General features: G+C 45.0%; 1 protein-coding gene across 1 annotated transcript in view; it reads right to left on the bottom strand.

The window, feature by feature from the left end:
* Positions 1-17,816, bottom strand: part of RSPO3 (R-spondin 3) — an 87,010-nt gene that overhangs the window by 23,120 nt on the left and 46,074 nt on the right. Inside the window, exons 3-4 of the mRNA XM_045011825.1 lie at positions 16,769-16,915; positions 13,686-13,883 (exon numbers count right to left, since the gene is read on the bottom strand). Of these exons, the coding sequence (XP_044867760.1) occupies positions 13,686-13,883; positions 16,769-16,915 (345 nt within the window). The remainder of the gene's footprint in view (positions 1-13,685; positions 13,884-16,768; positions 16,916-17,816) is intronic.

Raw genomic sequence — 17,816 nt, 5'->3', positions numbered from 1 at the left:
ACAAACTAAAAAAAATACTGAGAATTAAACATTAAAATTATTTGTTGCAATTAATTTAAAAAGTAATTAAATTCTCCATGGCCTTAACATATATTAATATGCAAACGCAGTGGGTCAGACCCTCAGCTACTGTAAACTGACCATGGAGCGACGCCAATTTATACCATCTGGGGATCTGGCCCACCAGCCTCATTGAAACTTTTTGTGAAATACAGGCATACAGCCAAGTCCTGCATGCATCCTACCATAGCGATCCTGGGCTTCTGAAGAGCTGTAGAAAACTGAGCCAGACATAACTTGCTTCTCTATTTGCATGGACAAAGTGGAATGAGGGGATGGGATACAGGGAGCTGGTTGTAGGTCCCTGATTCAGGGCTGTCTGGCCCAAGAGCAAGTTTGGTTGCACCGGGAGAACAGGAGTTTTGATATTGACCTTAGTGTGCAGAGGATCAGGCTCTACATTTATTTGTGGATCAAGCATGCCCTTACGGAGAAGTCCTATAGAATTTACTAGGGATGAAAACAGTAGAGTTCTATGGAAATTTAATAGAGCTCTGTAGAAATTATTATAATTGCTTATAGTATTTCATAGGAATGTGTGTATGCATATTATACACACACATCTATTTAACTATACTGATATATATAATATATATATATATATATATATATATATATATATATAGAAATCAATCTATAGCATCTACTGTGCCCCTACTGTTGTATATAATTCCATAGATTGGCTTAACAAATCTGTAGAAATATTTTTCACTCTCTATTAAATTCTAAGGAACTGTAAAGGTGTAATATAAAATTCCTGATTGTCAAATGAACTGTGCTAAACCTCTCTCTCTCACTCACACACACACACACGCCAAATTTAAACTGCTACTCAGCTGTGACTTTCAGTAGGTTAAATACCAAGGTATGTAGTGGATTCTCCATTGTTTGGAATCTTTATATCAAGCGAGGATGTCTTTCTAAAAGGTATGCTCAAACTCAATCACAAGTTGTTTGGCAAGCTTCAGGAATCACTGCATGCAGGGGCGGCTTCAGGCCCCAGCACGCCAAGCGCGTGCTTGGGGCGGCAAGCCACGGGGGGCGCTCTGCCGGTCGCCGCGAGGGCAGCAGGCAGGTTGCCTTCGGCGGCTTGCTTGCGTATAGTCTGCTGGTCCCGTGGCTTCGGCGGACTCTCCACAGGCAAGCCGCCGAAGGCAGCCTGCCTGCCGTGCTTGGGGCGGCAAAGTGCCTAGAGCTGCCCCTGACTGCATGACATTGATAGCCTGTGCTATGAAGCAAGACAGACTAAATGACCATAATGTTTCCTTCTGGCTGCAAGACCTATGAATCTATAGTAATATTTTTTGATGTTGACACCTAATGGGGAGCATTCTAAAGCTCCTCTTAGAGCTTTGTAAAAAAATGGTAGCTGAAGGTATTTTCTTTTTAAAAGCTGTGGGGAAGGTTCTTGGAAGTGAGGGATGGGGTGCTGGCTTGAGCAAAGCAGATGGAAGTCCTGGTGATGTAGCTGGGGAAGTTCATTGAGAAGATACAGGACCAGAGATGCAGAGAGCTGAGGGTGAAGGAGTAGGAGGAACTGCCTGGGTGGGGATGAATAGACAATGATTCAGCAGGATGAGTAGGAACAGCAGCTGGAAAGTCTTTCTTTGTTTTCATTTTATAATAAAGGAATTTTGAAAATAACCCTGTAGAGCCTCGTCCAAATCCCACTGACTTCTATGAGCTTTGGATCAGGCCCATCACAAATATGGCAAATTATACAGCAGTGAGTGAGTACTATAGCTTTCCCTGATTTACAATGCCATAACAGCATTGCTATACATGGAAGTATTCCATGGACCAGGATTTAACTCTGATTAAACAGTGCTGTATGCGTCACCATTAAACTTCAAAACATCCACTGCCTCTTTTACTCTGTGGCCAACATTTTCCAAATGTTTTTCATTCTTTGACCCTGTTTGTTAGATGTCCTAATGAATTTATTTTCTCTCTCTCATGCTTCTTTCCAAGACCCAAAGATCAAAATGGGGAAGGGCCCAGGTCTGGAGAAAGAATGTGCTAGTTAACCTTCCTGCCAGCGTAGCCAGTTCCCTTCATCACCACTATGTGGCAGTACTACCCAGGCACTATTGACCTGTCTGCAGCGCTCTGCTAGTGAGTGGAGAGTGGGTAAATTGGCAAGTTGCCCCGTTCTATTTTTGTGGCAGGGAGGAGGAGTTCAGAAGTGTTGGTGATTATGGGATGGCAGACAAGGTGAAGGGAGCTTATGGTGGGCAGAGGGGTAGGGGCTTGTGGTACAGCAGGTTGTTGTATTTTTCACCCGCTGTTTTCTCTTGCGGAGATGAGGCATCTAGGATAAAGTCCTCCGGGAACATAAGGGGGCACAATAAAGACTCATTAATGGTAAGAAAAGCAGTTTAATTAGTTCATTTATTTAGCTTAGTGATGTGGGGAGGGTGGCTAGAGTGCAGTCAGCATTTCAACATGCAAACACTAACAGCTTTCTCTGAATTGTTCCCTTCACAGGAGCAGCTGACCACACACTTCATGTTTTTAAGTTTCAAAATGGTTTATGTCCTCGTTAACTAAGTATCAAGGTTGTTTACTCGCAGTGAGTCCAGCACAATTTAGAGCATGTTCCAGAAGAGCTAAGGGCAGCCGAGTGACCCCGGCAACTGCTCTCTGTCCTGCCAGAACAGAGAAGAGAGGAAGAAGGCAAAGGAGAGGAGTTGGAAGAGGTGAGTGTCTCCAAAAGAGGCACAGAGGCAGTGGCCAGCCAAGCAGCCATTTTCAGCTTGCCTAGGTGCATAGCATGTGTTCTCTTGTGCATACAGAATAGCTCAGCTGCATATGCAAAGGGTCTTTGATAGTGTGGGCCTTTGTGTGTAATATAGTTGCCCAACCCTGGCCTGTGTCTCCTTTCCTCTTGGAGTTATTAGGCATAATGCGGAATTAATGCTCACATAAGAAAATAAGAGATAGCATAAAGGTCTAGTTGTCATAAGAAATAGTTTTAATCTTTATTGGGCTCTTAGGGTTAGATTTTTTAGGTGCATAAAGATGCAGTTAGCACCTACTTGCAATTTTGAAAATCCTACTAGGCATCTATCTGCATCTTTGGGTGCCTAAATGCTTTTAAAAACCTGGGGCTGAATGATGAAAAGGAGCTTGGTGTAGTGACATAGCACCTAACTTTTAGGCACCTGGAAAATCACAAGAACTACCCTGCAATCCATAAAGCTTGAGTTTGGTAACTAGGATCCATATACTATGAGACTGTGATTCTCAGACACCAGCATGTTACGTGAGAAGCTGCCTAAGCTAGCCACTGGGAGATACCCACAAGCAGGCTATATACGAAGGCCCTTCTCTCTTTCGGAGATGGGCAACTAACTTCAGACTGCAGGCTGGTATCTATCTCTTCATAGCAATTCACAGGTTCATGGTGGTAGGCACTTTATAACTTTTAGAGCAGTTGCATAGGATGTTGGGCACTCAGGTTCAGTTACCACTCAGACAGAGGGGGAGAAAGGATTTGAACAGGCATCTCTTACCTCACAGGTGTGGGCTCTAACTACGGAGCTATGGGATATTCTGCTACAGGGCTTCCTTAATCTCTCTTGCTAAAGCTGTTCTACTGTGGCTAAATAATAAAACTAAACAACAATTAGAGTAGAGGGCCCACCAGGCTACCAAGTCATTCTGTCTTTTGCTTGCTCTCTTTCTCTGGCCCAATGATTATTTAAGCCATAGTGGAACAGCTTCAACAGGACAGATGTCAGAAAATCCCATAGGTCAGTGGCAGGAGACCTGGGTTCAAATCCTTTCTCCCTCTTTGCCTAAGCAGAGGAATTGAACTTGTATTTCCTACTTCCCAGGCAACTCCTGCAACCAGTGGGCTAACACTTATAAGGCACACTGTTGCTCCTCCTCCTCCAGCTGAGTTCTGAATGGAACCTGATCCTATAGGTGGCTGCTGAGTTGGGCCATGTATGTGTCTTAAATGTCTGAATGCCTGTCTGCCTGAATTGCTCTGGGCCTTAGGTGGGACATAGGTGTCCAGACGTTTTGGGTATGTCTACACTGCAATAAAAGACCCCTGGATGGCCCGTGTCAGCTGATTTCGGCTTGCGGGGACCAAGCTACAGGGCTATAAAATTGCAATATAGGCGTTCGGGCTAGGTGACCACCCACCCAGAAATGAGTGGGACAGTCTGAAAATGCAGAATTCAAGTCCTGAGCTAGGCTGAATGACTCCAAGACAGCATTTGTCCCTGATTCCCTGTGGCACCACTCTGCACCTGCCTGAGGCTCAAGGGTGGCGCCAGCCTCTTCTTGGTAGAAGGGGCTGGTTGAGGTGGGCCTTAGCCCTCCCCCTCACCATGTGGCCCAGCCCCCTGACCCTTCTCTTCCCCTGAGGCGCAGTCCCTGCCTCTGCTCTTCTCCCAAGTCCCCAGCCCCCTGCTCCTCCTCCTTCCCCGGGGCCCCACCCTGGCTCTTCCTCTCCCCCCTGAGTATTACTTCCCCAAGCAGTAATAAGAGCTGCCCAGGGAGCCTGGACTGGTGTGGGGAGTCCTGGACACACCACTTGCCCTGGGTGGCACACCACAAGGAGCAGGGACATGGGCCGGGGGCTGCTCTTGAGCACCCTGGCCACCGTCCAGGGCAGGGGAAGGTTCCAGGGCTCCCCACAGCAGCCCAGGCTCCCTGGGCAGCTCTTACCACGGTCCGGCTCTGGCTTCTGGCTTGGCCAGGGGGGTCCTCAGGGGGAAGAGGTGGCGCAGGGGGTGGGGCCTCAGGGGAGGAGGAGGGGCAGGGCCACAGAGCGGGTGAGGTCCTGCATGTGTCCTGCTTTTGCCTTTTGAAAACGTGGTCACCTTCTGATTTTGCCTGCTGGGCTCTGGGACCTCATGAGTGGGGAAGATCTTGGGCCAACCATGGGTGTTTTATTGCAGTGCAGACACCCTTAGAGTGAAGCAGCAGTGTGCATACCCAGAGGCAGAAATTTAGGTAAGGAGGGAACTTTTACCCTGAAATTTTTGACCGTTTGGGCACCTACCAGGGTTAGGCAAGAGTTTTGTGCATCTAAGTGGAACCAAAATGGGGACTAAAACCCCTAAATTAGGATTTAGATGTTTAACTCCTTCTGAGCATTCAACCCCTGGCTTTAAGGGTCAGATTCCATACTACACCTTTCAGGTTTGGCAGGTCACAGGTGATTTTGTGCTAGCTTTGCACCTCTGAGATTCTGGGCTGGTCCAGGGACCAGTGCAGCTCTGGTTGTAAGCTACAGCAGTGCAAGCCACTGCTCTAACTTACACCAGCTCCCATTAGCCTTCTGTAGGCTGCTCTGCAGTCTAGACTAGCCAGAACGGGAATTACTCAGGCCAGTCCTTCCCCACCTAACTTTGTATGTGCCCGGGGTTATGAGTGGGGAGTGACATAATGCAGTCTACACTAGCTCTCTGCTTGAGAAAACCGCAGGAGGCCGTTTAAACTGGTTTTGCAATCCCTGAGCCGCTGTAAAAGGGACACAGAACTGGACCCTTAGTCTCAGCAATGCTACTAATGAAGGATAGAAATGTGTTAAAGTTAAAGAGTCAAAACCCCAGCCAGGAAAGGAAACAAAGGGCTTTCTTGGCAGAAACAAACAGAAAATAAACAATCAAACTCTTCACAAGACAGATTCCTCAATTATAGTAGCTTGGACTCGCAAGAGGCCAAAGCTATGACCCAGTGGCATATACACAATGTAAACACAAGGATGCAGTAATTAGCTTCACGTTAATTTTGAAGCTTCAGAAGCCTGGTGACTAATCATGCAGCAAGGTCATTAACCATAGCCACACTGGTTTCTTTCACACAGAATGCGCTTCATTACTGTCGCACCAGAGAAATGTATTACCGTGATGTCTCAGCTTTGAGCATTTTGGTCCTTGTTTTAAATGTCACTAGCCTATATATGTCTGGGGGAGAGTGGGAGGGGTTTAACATTATCTTCGATTGGACTATCACACCTTCCCATGTACCTTTAGGTAAAACGTTGTAAGTAAAAAAGTAACCTTGCTGAGCAGTCAGTACCAAACGTGGCCAGAGTTCCTGGACTGTTCTTTTTTTAGATGAGGAGCAGTTATTTGAGAATTATGGGCCTGACCCGGAACCCAGTAACATCAATGAAAAGCCTCCCATTGATTTTAATAGACTTTGGATCAGGCCTTTCATTTTTAACATGTGGAATGGACAGGGACAGCCAACCTATTTAATTTCCCATTCCTCATGGGTAAGGCTACGTTTTAGTCAGGGGTATTTTTAGTAAAAGTCATAGACAGGTCATGGGCAATAAACAAAAATTCGCGGCCCATGACCTATCTATGACTTTTACTAAAAATGCCTGTAATTAAATTGTGGGGGGTGGTTGCTGGAGTGACATGGGGGTGGGGGGGGCTGCTGCTGAAGGGGGGCACCTGTGACCAGCAGCACCAGATGCTCAGGCCGCGGACTGTGGCTGCTCTGGCCGGCTTCCTGGGGACCACTGCAAGGGCCGCCGGGGCAGTGGCTAGTGTGCCTATCCCCGGGGCCACCCAGCAGCGACTGGTGTGGCTATTCTGGGGGCCACCTGAGCAGCTGGCCCTAGAGCCAGCTGCTTGGGCAGCCCTGGAGTTAGCTACACTGGTGCCTGCAGAAGTCATGGAGGTCACGGAAAGTCACAGAATCTGCGACTTCCACAACTTTTGTGACAGACACGGAGCCCTACTCATGGGTTGCTTCCACTTTGGACTAAGCAGGTGTTCCTCTACTGCAGGATGTCCATTACAATAACAAATACAATAGCACTAATACATAATACTGTTTTGTCAAGACTTAAGGAGAACAGAATCTACTATTTCTTTCCCTCTCCTGTCAATTTTTGTTGGACTGCCTGTGACTCTCCTGAAAGAAGCTACAGTATTGCCAGGGAGGCCAGCCTGACAGTTTAGGCAATACTGGCCTAGATACTAGCAGAAGGGTTCATTACTAGCCAGGTGCTCTTGCTAAGCCTACAGAAAGACCCAGCCAGAAATTCCAATATACCCATTTTATAGAGCTAACTTCTCAAACGGCAAACTTCCCCTTAAAACGTATTTGCGTGTTTCTTTATTTTGCATTAATAAGAAAGAAGATTATGTGTAATCAATGCAACCTAGGATATTCTGACATTAAGGGCCAAAATTTCAACATCCTATTCCACAAGTGAGGCCCTCACAATGCAGGCCCAACACTACATTTGTACATGCAAACTGACACTGATAGGATCAAATGACTGGGGGGACTCGTGTTGACCTTAATGGATTTTGCATCGGGCCCCTCATCAGTGCTCCTTTTGGTTACTAAACAATAAGGATGAATTCCTGGCCCCAATGATGTCAGAGAATTTGCCATTAACTCCAAGAGAGCTGTATTTTCAATACACAATATAATTCTTTTTATTTCCTGTTTTGTTTATCTTTTATTACAAACTTCATGTGATTTTTCTGTCAGTTCTGCTTGGAACAGTTTAATTGAATGCTAATGAAAGCCAGGCTTATAAACAAAAGAAAGTGATCAGAGATCAGCTACACAACTTTTTCTTCAAGAGAAATACTAAATGAGCAGCTTACTTTATTTAGCACCCCTTTGTGTTCCATTGATGTGTGTGACTCTGTGGCGTGTGAGTGAGTGTAAGGAAGGGGAATTTATCACTTAATATTTTAAGCCTGTTGGTATTATGTTACATTGTCTTCAGCTAAAGTAACAGCTACTCTAACCTTGATGAATGGCTTTGAGAATTTTAGCTGAGTAGTGTTTTTGGAAATCTAATGAAAGCCTGATAGGACTCCAACTATATCTATGGGAGCCAACTGCATATTTATCAGATCCGGTCTGGAAATATGTTGGACACACACTAATTAGGGATGGATGAACTAGTTTAATAAAACAACAGAACTGTCCTGAATCTTGGCCTTCCTGGCTATTCAAACCAAACATGAACCTTTAGATTCAGATATATGAAGTGGAGAATAGGAACATTTTCCATCTATCTAGCTCCATCAACTTATTTCAATACAATCCCATCTTCATTAAAACTACTCCTGTCCAAAGCTTTCTCTTCCCCCCCTTATTCCTTTGTCTCTTCCATTCTTCACCTAGAGATCACTCTCTGCCCAAGGAGATTTCTCCCTCCCCATTTCTGGTGTGTATTGAAGAATCACAAAGCACCCACTTGGTTTTCCATAGCAAAGTGTTACCTATCAAACCCACTGGGCTAACCTGCTTCCAAGGAGCGCTCTCTCTTCCGCCTGGTCAAAAGCAATTCTCAGCACAGTTGTGCCATGCTTCCAGGCTGCCCTGAGTTGATGGTCACTAAACTGCAGTTAGAAATAATTGAACCCATCTGTCTGTGTGTATCTGCTCTTGTCTATTAGTTTATACTTAGATTGTAAGCATGTTGGAGCAAGGACTGTCCATTTTTTTCCTGTGTTTTTACAGAACCGAGCACAACGGGTTCCTGGTCCATGATTGGGGCTCCTAGCCACTACAGTAATACAAATAAATAATAATAATTAATACATTAATTAATGTTCCACAACAAGTACATATATTTGATACATTTAGCCTGCATATTTTCTTGCATAATAAACTCTGTTTCCCATGATATATTCCTTATTCATAATTATTAGACCATTTTTGGTGACTATTTTAATCTTGGCAGATTGATGATGAAATGTTCTTTGATAGCATTCAATACTAGCGAGGCCAAGTGTATTGTTTAGTTGTGATTAGTCAGATAAATCACATGGTATAGTTTTTCCACATTTGGATGAGCTGTTCTGGCAGAAATACAGGTACTCATGTATGAAAACTTAAAATTCATTTTCCACAAATATTTGTGCATGCAACTTTGACGTTTGGTTTCCTGCCAGTAAAAGCCAATCTCATGTACCTTTGCAGAAAGCAACCACTGAAAGGTCACGAGTATGGCCAAAAGCACATTTATGAAAAAACTGTAAGCAAATCTTTTTGGATAATACACAGTATTTGCTCAATTCTTTTTCCATTGTGTCCCATAATGCATTTTGCACCTCTGGAAATCACAGCAGTACTTGGTATCATCATCTGTCTCATGACAGTGATCGCAGCAAACTAGTGCACCAGTTGACTCTCATGCAGTGGGATTTTCATTCAAAGGTCAAAATCAAAGAAGGATCTCAACATGGGTAGGGAAAAGAAGCACCTTATTAAACTGGAGGGTGCTTGTGTTTTGGAGAATGGATTATCAGACAGAAAACACAGATGAGGGAAAGAAAGGAAAGGGATCAGTTGGGAAGCAGGATCAGTTGCTAGGCAAAGGATCAAGTATATTGCAGATTGGATCAATTTGGACATCATGGCTTGGAACGGGTAGAAAATACCAAAATAAACCCTCAGAAGGTTTAACTGAGGATAGAAGTGTTAGAGTGTCCTACCTGGGACACAAGAGCATAGGAATTGCCATGTTGGATTAGACAGTGGTCCATCTAGGCTAATGTGGGCAGCTGTAGCCTGCTAAATCAAGGCTGGAAGAACTATTTATGGTTTGCTTGCATTCTGCCTCAGAACCTAGCACCTTCTACTCAGACCTCTCAGTCTGCTTCAGTGAGGAGAAAGCAGAAACAGAATTACAACCCATCTTGACAGACCAAAGGACACAATAGACAAATGAAACAAAAGAATCTTTCCATGCGCTTTATCTGAATCTGCCTACTCACCACAGGCAAATGCCTATGAGAGATACCAGCAATTTAGCTGACTAACACCCTGTCTCTAATCTCACCTTCCTGAGCCAAGTCACAGAGACAATTGTGGCAAACAAACTCATCATCACTTGTCCTTTGCCAATGCTCTAAATCCCTAACAGTCAGAATACAGACTTAGATTCAGCATGGAAACAGCACTTGCTGAACTAGCTAATGATCTGCTTATGACCATGGAGGAATGACCAACATCAGTGCTGATACTACTAGATCTATCAGTGGCCTTTAATATAATAGATGTAACAACATATGCATTGCAAAATAGCTTTCTGTGTTACTTAAGTGTGGTTTTCATTTTTTCTTAACAGTGAACCCAGTTTTGCTTGTTTTCTCTTTTCTTTTCTAGATCTTTCTTTCCCCCTGCTTCTTACTGTGTAGCTTGCTGAATGAATTTAGCCTGTGGAGCTTGTATTGTATATTTCAGGTGTCACTCACGAAGGAACAAAACTTTCTTTTTGTGGAAGAGGGGGAGGTCAGAGTGAGGAGGCAGAAGTGGCCTGGAGATTAACGTGAAAAGCTTCATTTCCCCTTTTCCAGTAGAAAAGTAAGTGTAGACTTTTAGCCTTAAGTCTCAGTTTCCTGGCTTGTGTCACCATAATCCAGTCCTTAATGTTATTTTAACCTAGTTGGCTTTTTGTGTGAATTTCCTTGGTTTTATTAAAGATTTTCTTTAAAAAATAATCCATCTCCTTTATGGAGGTATATAAAAGCGGAGATGACAGAGAATCATGGCTACTGTTACAGGGGTTAGGTGTAGCCGTGGATTTAAAAACTTTTAAAAGAGCAAAGGGCTCCATTTTGCCTTCAGACATACACACACACACAAATCCCACTGGGAAAGATGCTGTTGTAATTTATACTTCATCCAACCACACTAGTTTCAAAGGGGTTGAGCACTGGGTGTAAAATAGGGCAGACTATGGTCCATTACTTGCTCAAAAGAAACAACTTTATGCACTTTGCAAAAATAGATTTATTACCTTAAAGGACTTTTTGTGGCATACAATATTTTGCAAATATGGTTTGGCACAAGTCCCATAAAGCACAAAGTAAGAATTGACAATAAAATATGTGAGGAGTTTCTTTTAAAGTACTTACTACACATGAACAGCAGACATTTTTCAAAATGAAATGTCTTGACCAATATGAAGATGCTGCCAAAATACCATATGCATGCACAATATCATCATCACCCAGAGAAAAATGTTATTTACAGTTTCAGCATTAATGTTCAGTTCTGTGTTGTTTGCTCAAGCTTTGGCAGCAAAAAACAAAACAAAACAATTCCCCTACCCCTCCTTGCAAAAAAAAAACCCCAAACCAAAAAACTGGTTATGACCCTTAGTTACTGAAGGTTAGCTAGATTGTCTCTCGAGCTGTGCAACTGCGTAGCAGCATTCAGAGGAAGTAAGAACCTATTTATGTCTCTGGATGCAAGTCAACTGCATGCTGCAGAACAGCTGTGGAGTGGAGGCGAGTCCGAGGGCTGAGCACCTCTCTTGGAGCTAGCATCAGCACTGCTGCGAGAGGGGCAGGATCGTTCCCCCCGAGCCAGCAGGGCTGCATGTAGAATTCACACCGGCCTTCCAGATGCACCCGCCGGTTGGCAGGGGCTGCTTTGCTCTGGCTTCTCCTGTGCTTTCCTCTGCTGCTGATTTTCACGGTTCCAGGCGGTCCGCGAGTCATAGCTGGGGCCACTGGCCCCGCTAATCAACTTCACACTGCGGAACAGCTGTGGAGTGGGGGTGGGTCCTGGTGCTGAGTGTGGAGTTGATCAGCAGGGCCGGTGGCCCTGGCCATGACTCGTGGACTGCCTGGAGCTGTGAAAATCAGCAGCAGAGGGAAAACACGGGAAGAGCTGGCCAGTGTGTCTGAAAACACAGTGTGAATTCTGCATGCAGGCTCGGGTGGGACGAGAAGTGCTCAGCCCCAGGACCCGCCCCTACTCCACAGGTATTCCGCAGTATGCAGTTGATTCGCAGATCTCCTGGAGTGCCCTCGCGAACCCCCAGGGGTGCGTGGACCCCAGTTTGCGAATTGCTGGTATATAGGAATAAATGAATGCTGTACTCTTGCTGTTTGCTGTCCCCAGATAAGATGGATAGGGTGTGGATGGGGAATGCATGGAGCCTTGGCTCCACTGCCTTCAGTACACTGCCCAGCAAAGCTAAGCTAGTATGGGGTGGGGGAAAGTACAATCTGCTGCTCCCATAGGCCAGCCCTGATCACTACTTCCCGCAGCAAAGAGGATGCAGGAAGGAAATTGTAGTGCCCTGAGTCATCACTCCTTCCCTGTCATACTCCTGCGTGGGGCAGGAACACCCCATCTTTTATTGTTGCCTGTGGCCTTATGAAACAATCCAGCCCTAAAAATATTAATAGTAGCAAAAAGTTTGTCCATTTCTATGAGTAACTTGCAACAAACCATTGGTAACTGATAACAACCTACACAGGATTCTGAGAATGTCACTCTGTGTGTCACTCTGAAGCCTAGAATGTCTGTAGAGTTAATGTGAGTGATGAAAGCAGCTACAAGCATGGCTGAGAGCTCTCTTTGTTCAGAGTATCACCAGGTTGATTCATCACTGGATTTCACAGTCTATTACCATCCAATTTTTAAGCTCTCAGCCATTTTGATTTTACGAATTACACCCGTGTGGTGTACAGCGACAGTAAGCATGTGTCTATGTCATACTAAAAGTCCTAGAGCGTTGTGATATCAGAGGTAATTCAGCCAATCACTACCCTTACTCTACAGCTAATTTGCATGCAACAAGTTCATTGATTATATGAGGGAAACTGCCCAGTTGGTGGAGTACTCATGTGACCAACTGGCACCTGCACAACTCACTGCAAATCTCACAGCACACACAATAACTGGCTCCCCAGACACAAATCAACCACACAGCTAGCGCACACAATCACCCCAAACATCACTCTGAAGCTTACAGTGTCTGTTGAGTTAGTGTGAAGCGATGGAAACAGCTACAAGCCTGATGAGGGCTCTTCTTGTTCAGAAAATCACCAGGTTCAATCTTCCATGGACTTGTTAATGTCCAATTAATGTCCAATTTTTCATTTCGCAGCCATTTTGGGCTTTTTTACACACATGACTACAAATTATACCTGTGGTATACAGGACAAATTATACCTGTGGTATACAGGACAGGTTTTCAGCTACTAGTTAAATACTAATTAACTAATTTGGACTCAAAGCATGGCCCGTTTTGTGTGTCCAGGCAGGGAGTGAGGGGTGTAAGGCCCTCCCTGAATCCCAGTGCTCTACCCATACCATGAGTAGCAGTGCAGAAGGGGGAGCAGTCTCTATGGGGCTGTGACCCTTTCTTTGCATGTGGTTGAGGAGTGGGCAGGAAGGAGCAGGAACTAGGAGAAGCATGGGTTCCCATCCCCTCCTGTGTGACAGCCAGAGTAGCTGTGGCAATGCATTGGGGGAAGAATGCTGTGCCAGGTATGAGGTTGGTGCAGTGCACTTCCCCACCAAATTCACAGCTTAGAGTATGGGGCTAACATTTTTGACCTCAGCTTATTTATCTGTATGGGTTTCCTTTAACTACGCACCCAGGTCTTGCACTAATGCCAATGGCAGTTCTGCCTGCAGAACCCATTGAGAGGAGATACTTCTAGAGTTTGATCAGACAGAAGGCAGATTTCGTAAGGAGTCAGCGCAGTTTTTACTCTGTGCGAGGACACGATTCCACATCTCCTCACTCAGGCCAAACAAACACTAATGCCAGTGGGAGTTTTGGTGGCTTAAGAAATGCAGGCCCAGGAGTTCAGAAGTGAATTATTAAACAAACCCAATGTCAAGCTCATATGATGGTGATAACATGGTACCTTTTCCTTCCTTCTGACATCTCTTTCTTTGTACAATACATTTTCTGTTTTCACTTGTAGCTGGGCACGGATTGCCCTGTGCTGAAGGATGCTGTACAATTTCTCTGACCCTTGTTTCATTTCCTCTCTTGAAGCCACATGTTTTTCCTTTCTTTGTGCAGGAGCTCCATGGACTCCACTCACTAGCTTCACAATGCACTGTAACAAACATACGACATGCTGAGCCAGACCGGAAGCTTTAGGAGCACACAATGCATACAGGATATTCATTTTATTATGCATCAACCAAAATGTAAGAAAAATGAATTCATCTTCAAACTGAAAAGCAGGCTGGCCTTGAGCAAATAAATCTTCTTTCTAAGGCCAGTCTCAGATGAGAAACTGGGCCAAATAGTGCTCTCAATTTCCCGGGTCCAAATTGGGAGTAACTCTGTTTACCTAAATGGAGTTACTCTGGATCTACAGAGGTATAATTGAGAGGAGAATTTGGCCTGTCCAGGATGCTCTCAACTGTAAAATAATGCTAATCAGTTATGTACAAGTAGGATTATTTCACACTAGCTGCACTGCTTTTGCCAATTCCATTCAAGAATTATAGCAAAAAAAAAAAAAGGTTTTGGCAAAATGAGACATTAGGCCTGATTCTGATCTCACACTGCTTTTTACAGAAGCATAATTCCTCAGACTTCAGTGGAATCAAACTTGATTCACACCCGGGTGAGAGGAGAAACAGGCCCATGCTGTTCACTCTCTTGGTATTGAACAACTTAGTCAAGAGCCATGAAAGGGATGCTATTTGTAACACATACCAGGTAAAGGTGGGGAAAACTGGGAGAGACGTTGGGTTTGGAAGACTTCATTGGTAGGATTTTGCTTTTGCAAAGCCCAGACCAGGGACATTTGGATCCAGCTCTCTTATTATTGTAAATTCTTTAGCAAAGAGTGCCTTCCTAGACTTGTAGGAACCGACTCCAGGGCTGGAGCTACAGGCGCCAACTTTCCAATGTGCCAGGGGGTGCTCACTGCTCAACCCTTGGCTCTTCTACAGGCCCTGTACCCACTCTACCTCTTCCTGCCCTCTCCCCTGAGCCTGCCATGTCCTCACTCCTCCCCCCGAGAGCCTCCTGCACACCACGAAACAGCTGATCGGGAGGTGCGGGGAGGGAGGGAGAGGCACTGACTGGCAGGGCTGCCAGTGGGTGGGAGGCGCTGGGAGCGGGGTGGGGAGCTGATGAGAGGCGGCTGACATATTACCAGCGGCGGCTCCAGGCACCAGCGCTCCAAGCACGTGCCTGGGGCAGCAAGCCACAGGAGGCACCCTGCCGGTCGCTGTGAGGGCAGCAGTCAGGCTGCCTTTGGCGGCATGCCTGGTCCCATGGATTTGGCGGCAATTCAGCGGTGGATACACTGAAGTTGTGGGACCGGTGGACCTCCCGCAGGCATGCCGCCGAATATGTGGGACCGTGGACCTCCCACAGGCGCGCCGCCGAAGGCAGCCTGCCTGCTGTGCTTGGGGCGGCGAAAAAGCTAGAGCCACCCCTGCATATTACTGTGGCTCTTTGGCAATGTACATTGGTAAATTCTGGCTCCTTCTCAAGCTCAGGTTGGCCACCCCTGGTGTAGAGCAATACACCCTGCAACAATATGAGGATGATGGATTTAATGGCCTAATAGATTTTTCCATCTCTGCAACTTATTTCCAAATTTTACAAACCCTAGAAGACAGCTGATCTCAAAAAATCTCCACTTAATTGTTATGTGGCTCACTTTGCTTTTCGTATTACATGTGAGGCTCTCCTGTTAAAATAATAGGTCTTTACATGCACAGCAAAGGTCTGTTTTTTCTCTGCAGCTTTTAATGACTTCTCCTAGTCAAGACTGACTCATTGTTAGAGCAGCTAGGTCCTAGGCAGCTTGAAACACACACCAAAGAAGCAGAAATGATTCTTCAGGTTTCTTAGCTGTGATGAAAGTCCTTGCTTGGAAATCAAACTATGAAAACCATCACCACCACCTGAGGTAAATATATATTTGGGAAGAGAGCTGCAAAACTATTGTATATTATTTTTATTCCTTTCAAATCTGCTCAAGCTTTGCTTCCCTCTCAAAATATGCACACAATTTCCACTGGGACCATGAGATTTACATCCACATTCATGGAGTGAGCAGATTTCTACCAGTGCCAGGTGGCAGCACAGAGTTCTGTGGCTGCACAACATAGGCAGCACAAGAAGCATAAGGACTGTTTCCCTCTGTGCACTTTCTGAGTGACAGGATCAGTGTTGCCTATTCCCATGAATTTATCTTGCTTTGCAACAATATTTGAAGTTTCAATTAAAGCCCCAGCTCCTGGAGTCAAGTGATTACATCAGAATCTCAGCTTCCATTAGTTTTTAAGTGAGCTTCTACTCCTCACGGCTGTGGACAAAAGCTTAAAAAATGTGTCCTAAAGGCACCTTAAAGGCTCATAAACCAGAAGACAAATAAAAAACCCAACATCTGTATAAAAATCTCATGATTGAGGGGGAGGTGAAGAGGGGCTGTCTCATGATTTTTTAACATTTGAAGTTGTCAATACTGCAAGACACCTCAACGGGTTGGGGAAGGAGCCATGGCTCTGCCCTCTACCCCCAAGCATCAGTTAGCAGAGCTGGCCCGGTGTGGAAGAGGAAGCATGTTGCATTTCCTGAAGGGGTGTAGTACAACCGATATTCACCAGCATGCTGAAGATTTTGGGGAGGAATCCCTGAGGTAGAATTCCTGAGGTGGTCCATATCATCCCAAACATTGGCCTATGCTTAACTGGCACAAGAGAGTCCCTAATAATTGGAAGTTGCTCATCAGAGGGCAATGGATTGTTCTGAAGGGGCCAGAGGGTAGATTCAGGAAACACCTTGAGGTTATGGCACTGGAGAACACTTCTTGTGACTGAAACTTTCTTTAAAATAATTCAGATGCAGTGTTGGGTTTCCTGTTCCTAACTCTAAACCTATTCCTGCAAGTCCTCCCCTGCGCGGACTCCATGTGGTCAATACGAGTGCAGGGCTTGCTGGGTTGGGGCTTAGGCTGGAGACTCTACTTACCAATACTGGTGCACTCCATCGTGTGATTGTTGGGTTCCAGCCCCTCAGGGCAGTTTTCAAGGCACTTTCCGTTGTGTAAGTAAAACCCACTTTTACATTTTGTGCAGAAATTTTTGGTGAAGCAGGTATCACAGTCAGCTTTACATCCTGTAATACAAAACGGGAAGAATTACATCCTGTGTCACTTTCACTCACCCCAGTTAGACACTAAGTCCCTGATTTACATGTATGCCGAGGTTTAGGTTTATATTTTATGCCACTCTGGCAATGTATAAGGGCCTTCCAGTCAGAGTACATTTTATTCATATCCATGTGAAGTCCCCTTTACACTGCAGGATATGAGAATTCGGTGGCAGCTTCTATGTTTAGCTGTCCGCGGCGGCTTCAGCTAAACATAGAAGCCCCCCCCCGCTGAATTGCCGCCGCTGCGGAAACGCGCCTGCTGCCCTAAGGGCACACGGACTGCCCCCGCCGTCCGCGGTGGCAATTCGGTGCGTTGCTTGGGGCGGTGAAAACTGTAGAGCCGGCCCTGGCTAAAATGCAAGTCAGTGGAGAATCAGGTCCATCAAGTATATCGCCATTCGTTCTGGAAGAATTAAAAACGTATTTCAGAATTTAGAATTATTATTTTTTCTTTTCATATTGATTGATTGATTGATTTCTGCTCCATTACTTTTTGTTGCAGTCCCACAGCATTTTCCATAATTACTATGTTTATATCATTCATACAGGACAGAAGCCAGCTACCAGCCATGGATTTTTAACATTATGATAAAACTTGTATATATACTATTGTGCAAGTGATATACAAAGGACATGGTTACATTTACTCTAGAGATACTGTTAGAGAAAAGTGCACAGTTAGTTGAAGTTGTTTAGTGGCTCAGAGGTTATATGAATATAGGATTATGCTCCAGCGTCCACTCGTCAAGAAGTAAGGAGAATTACTTAGCTATAATTCCTATGTTTTATTTAGTCACGTAGGTGACTAGTAAATAAAGTTGGTCAAAAAAGGGTTTTTCTCCAGGTTTTAGTTTCAGATTTCAAA

Source organism: Mauremys mutica, chromosome 3 (genome assembly GCF_020497125.1).
Source record: "Mauremys mutica isolate MM-2020 ecotype Southern chromosome 3, ASM2049712v1, whole genome shotgun sequence".
NCBI lineage: Eukaryota > Metazoa > Chordata > Testudines > Geoemydidae > Mauremys > Mauremys mutica.
Note: the sequence above shows the minus strand (reverse complement) of the source record. Positions and strands in the feature narration are given on the sequence as shown.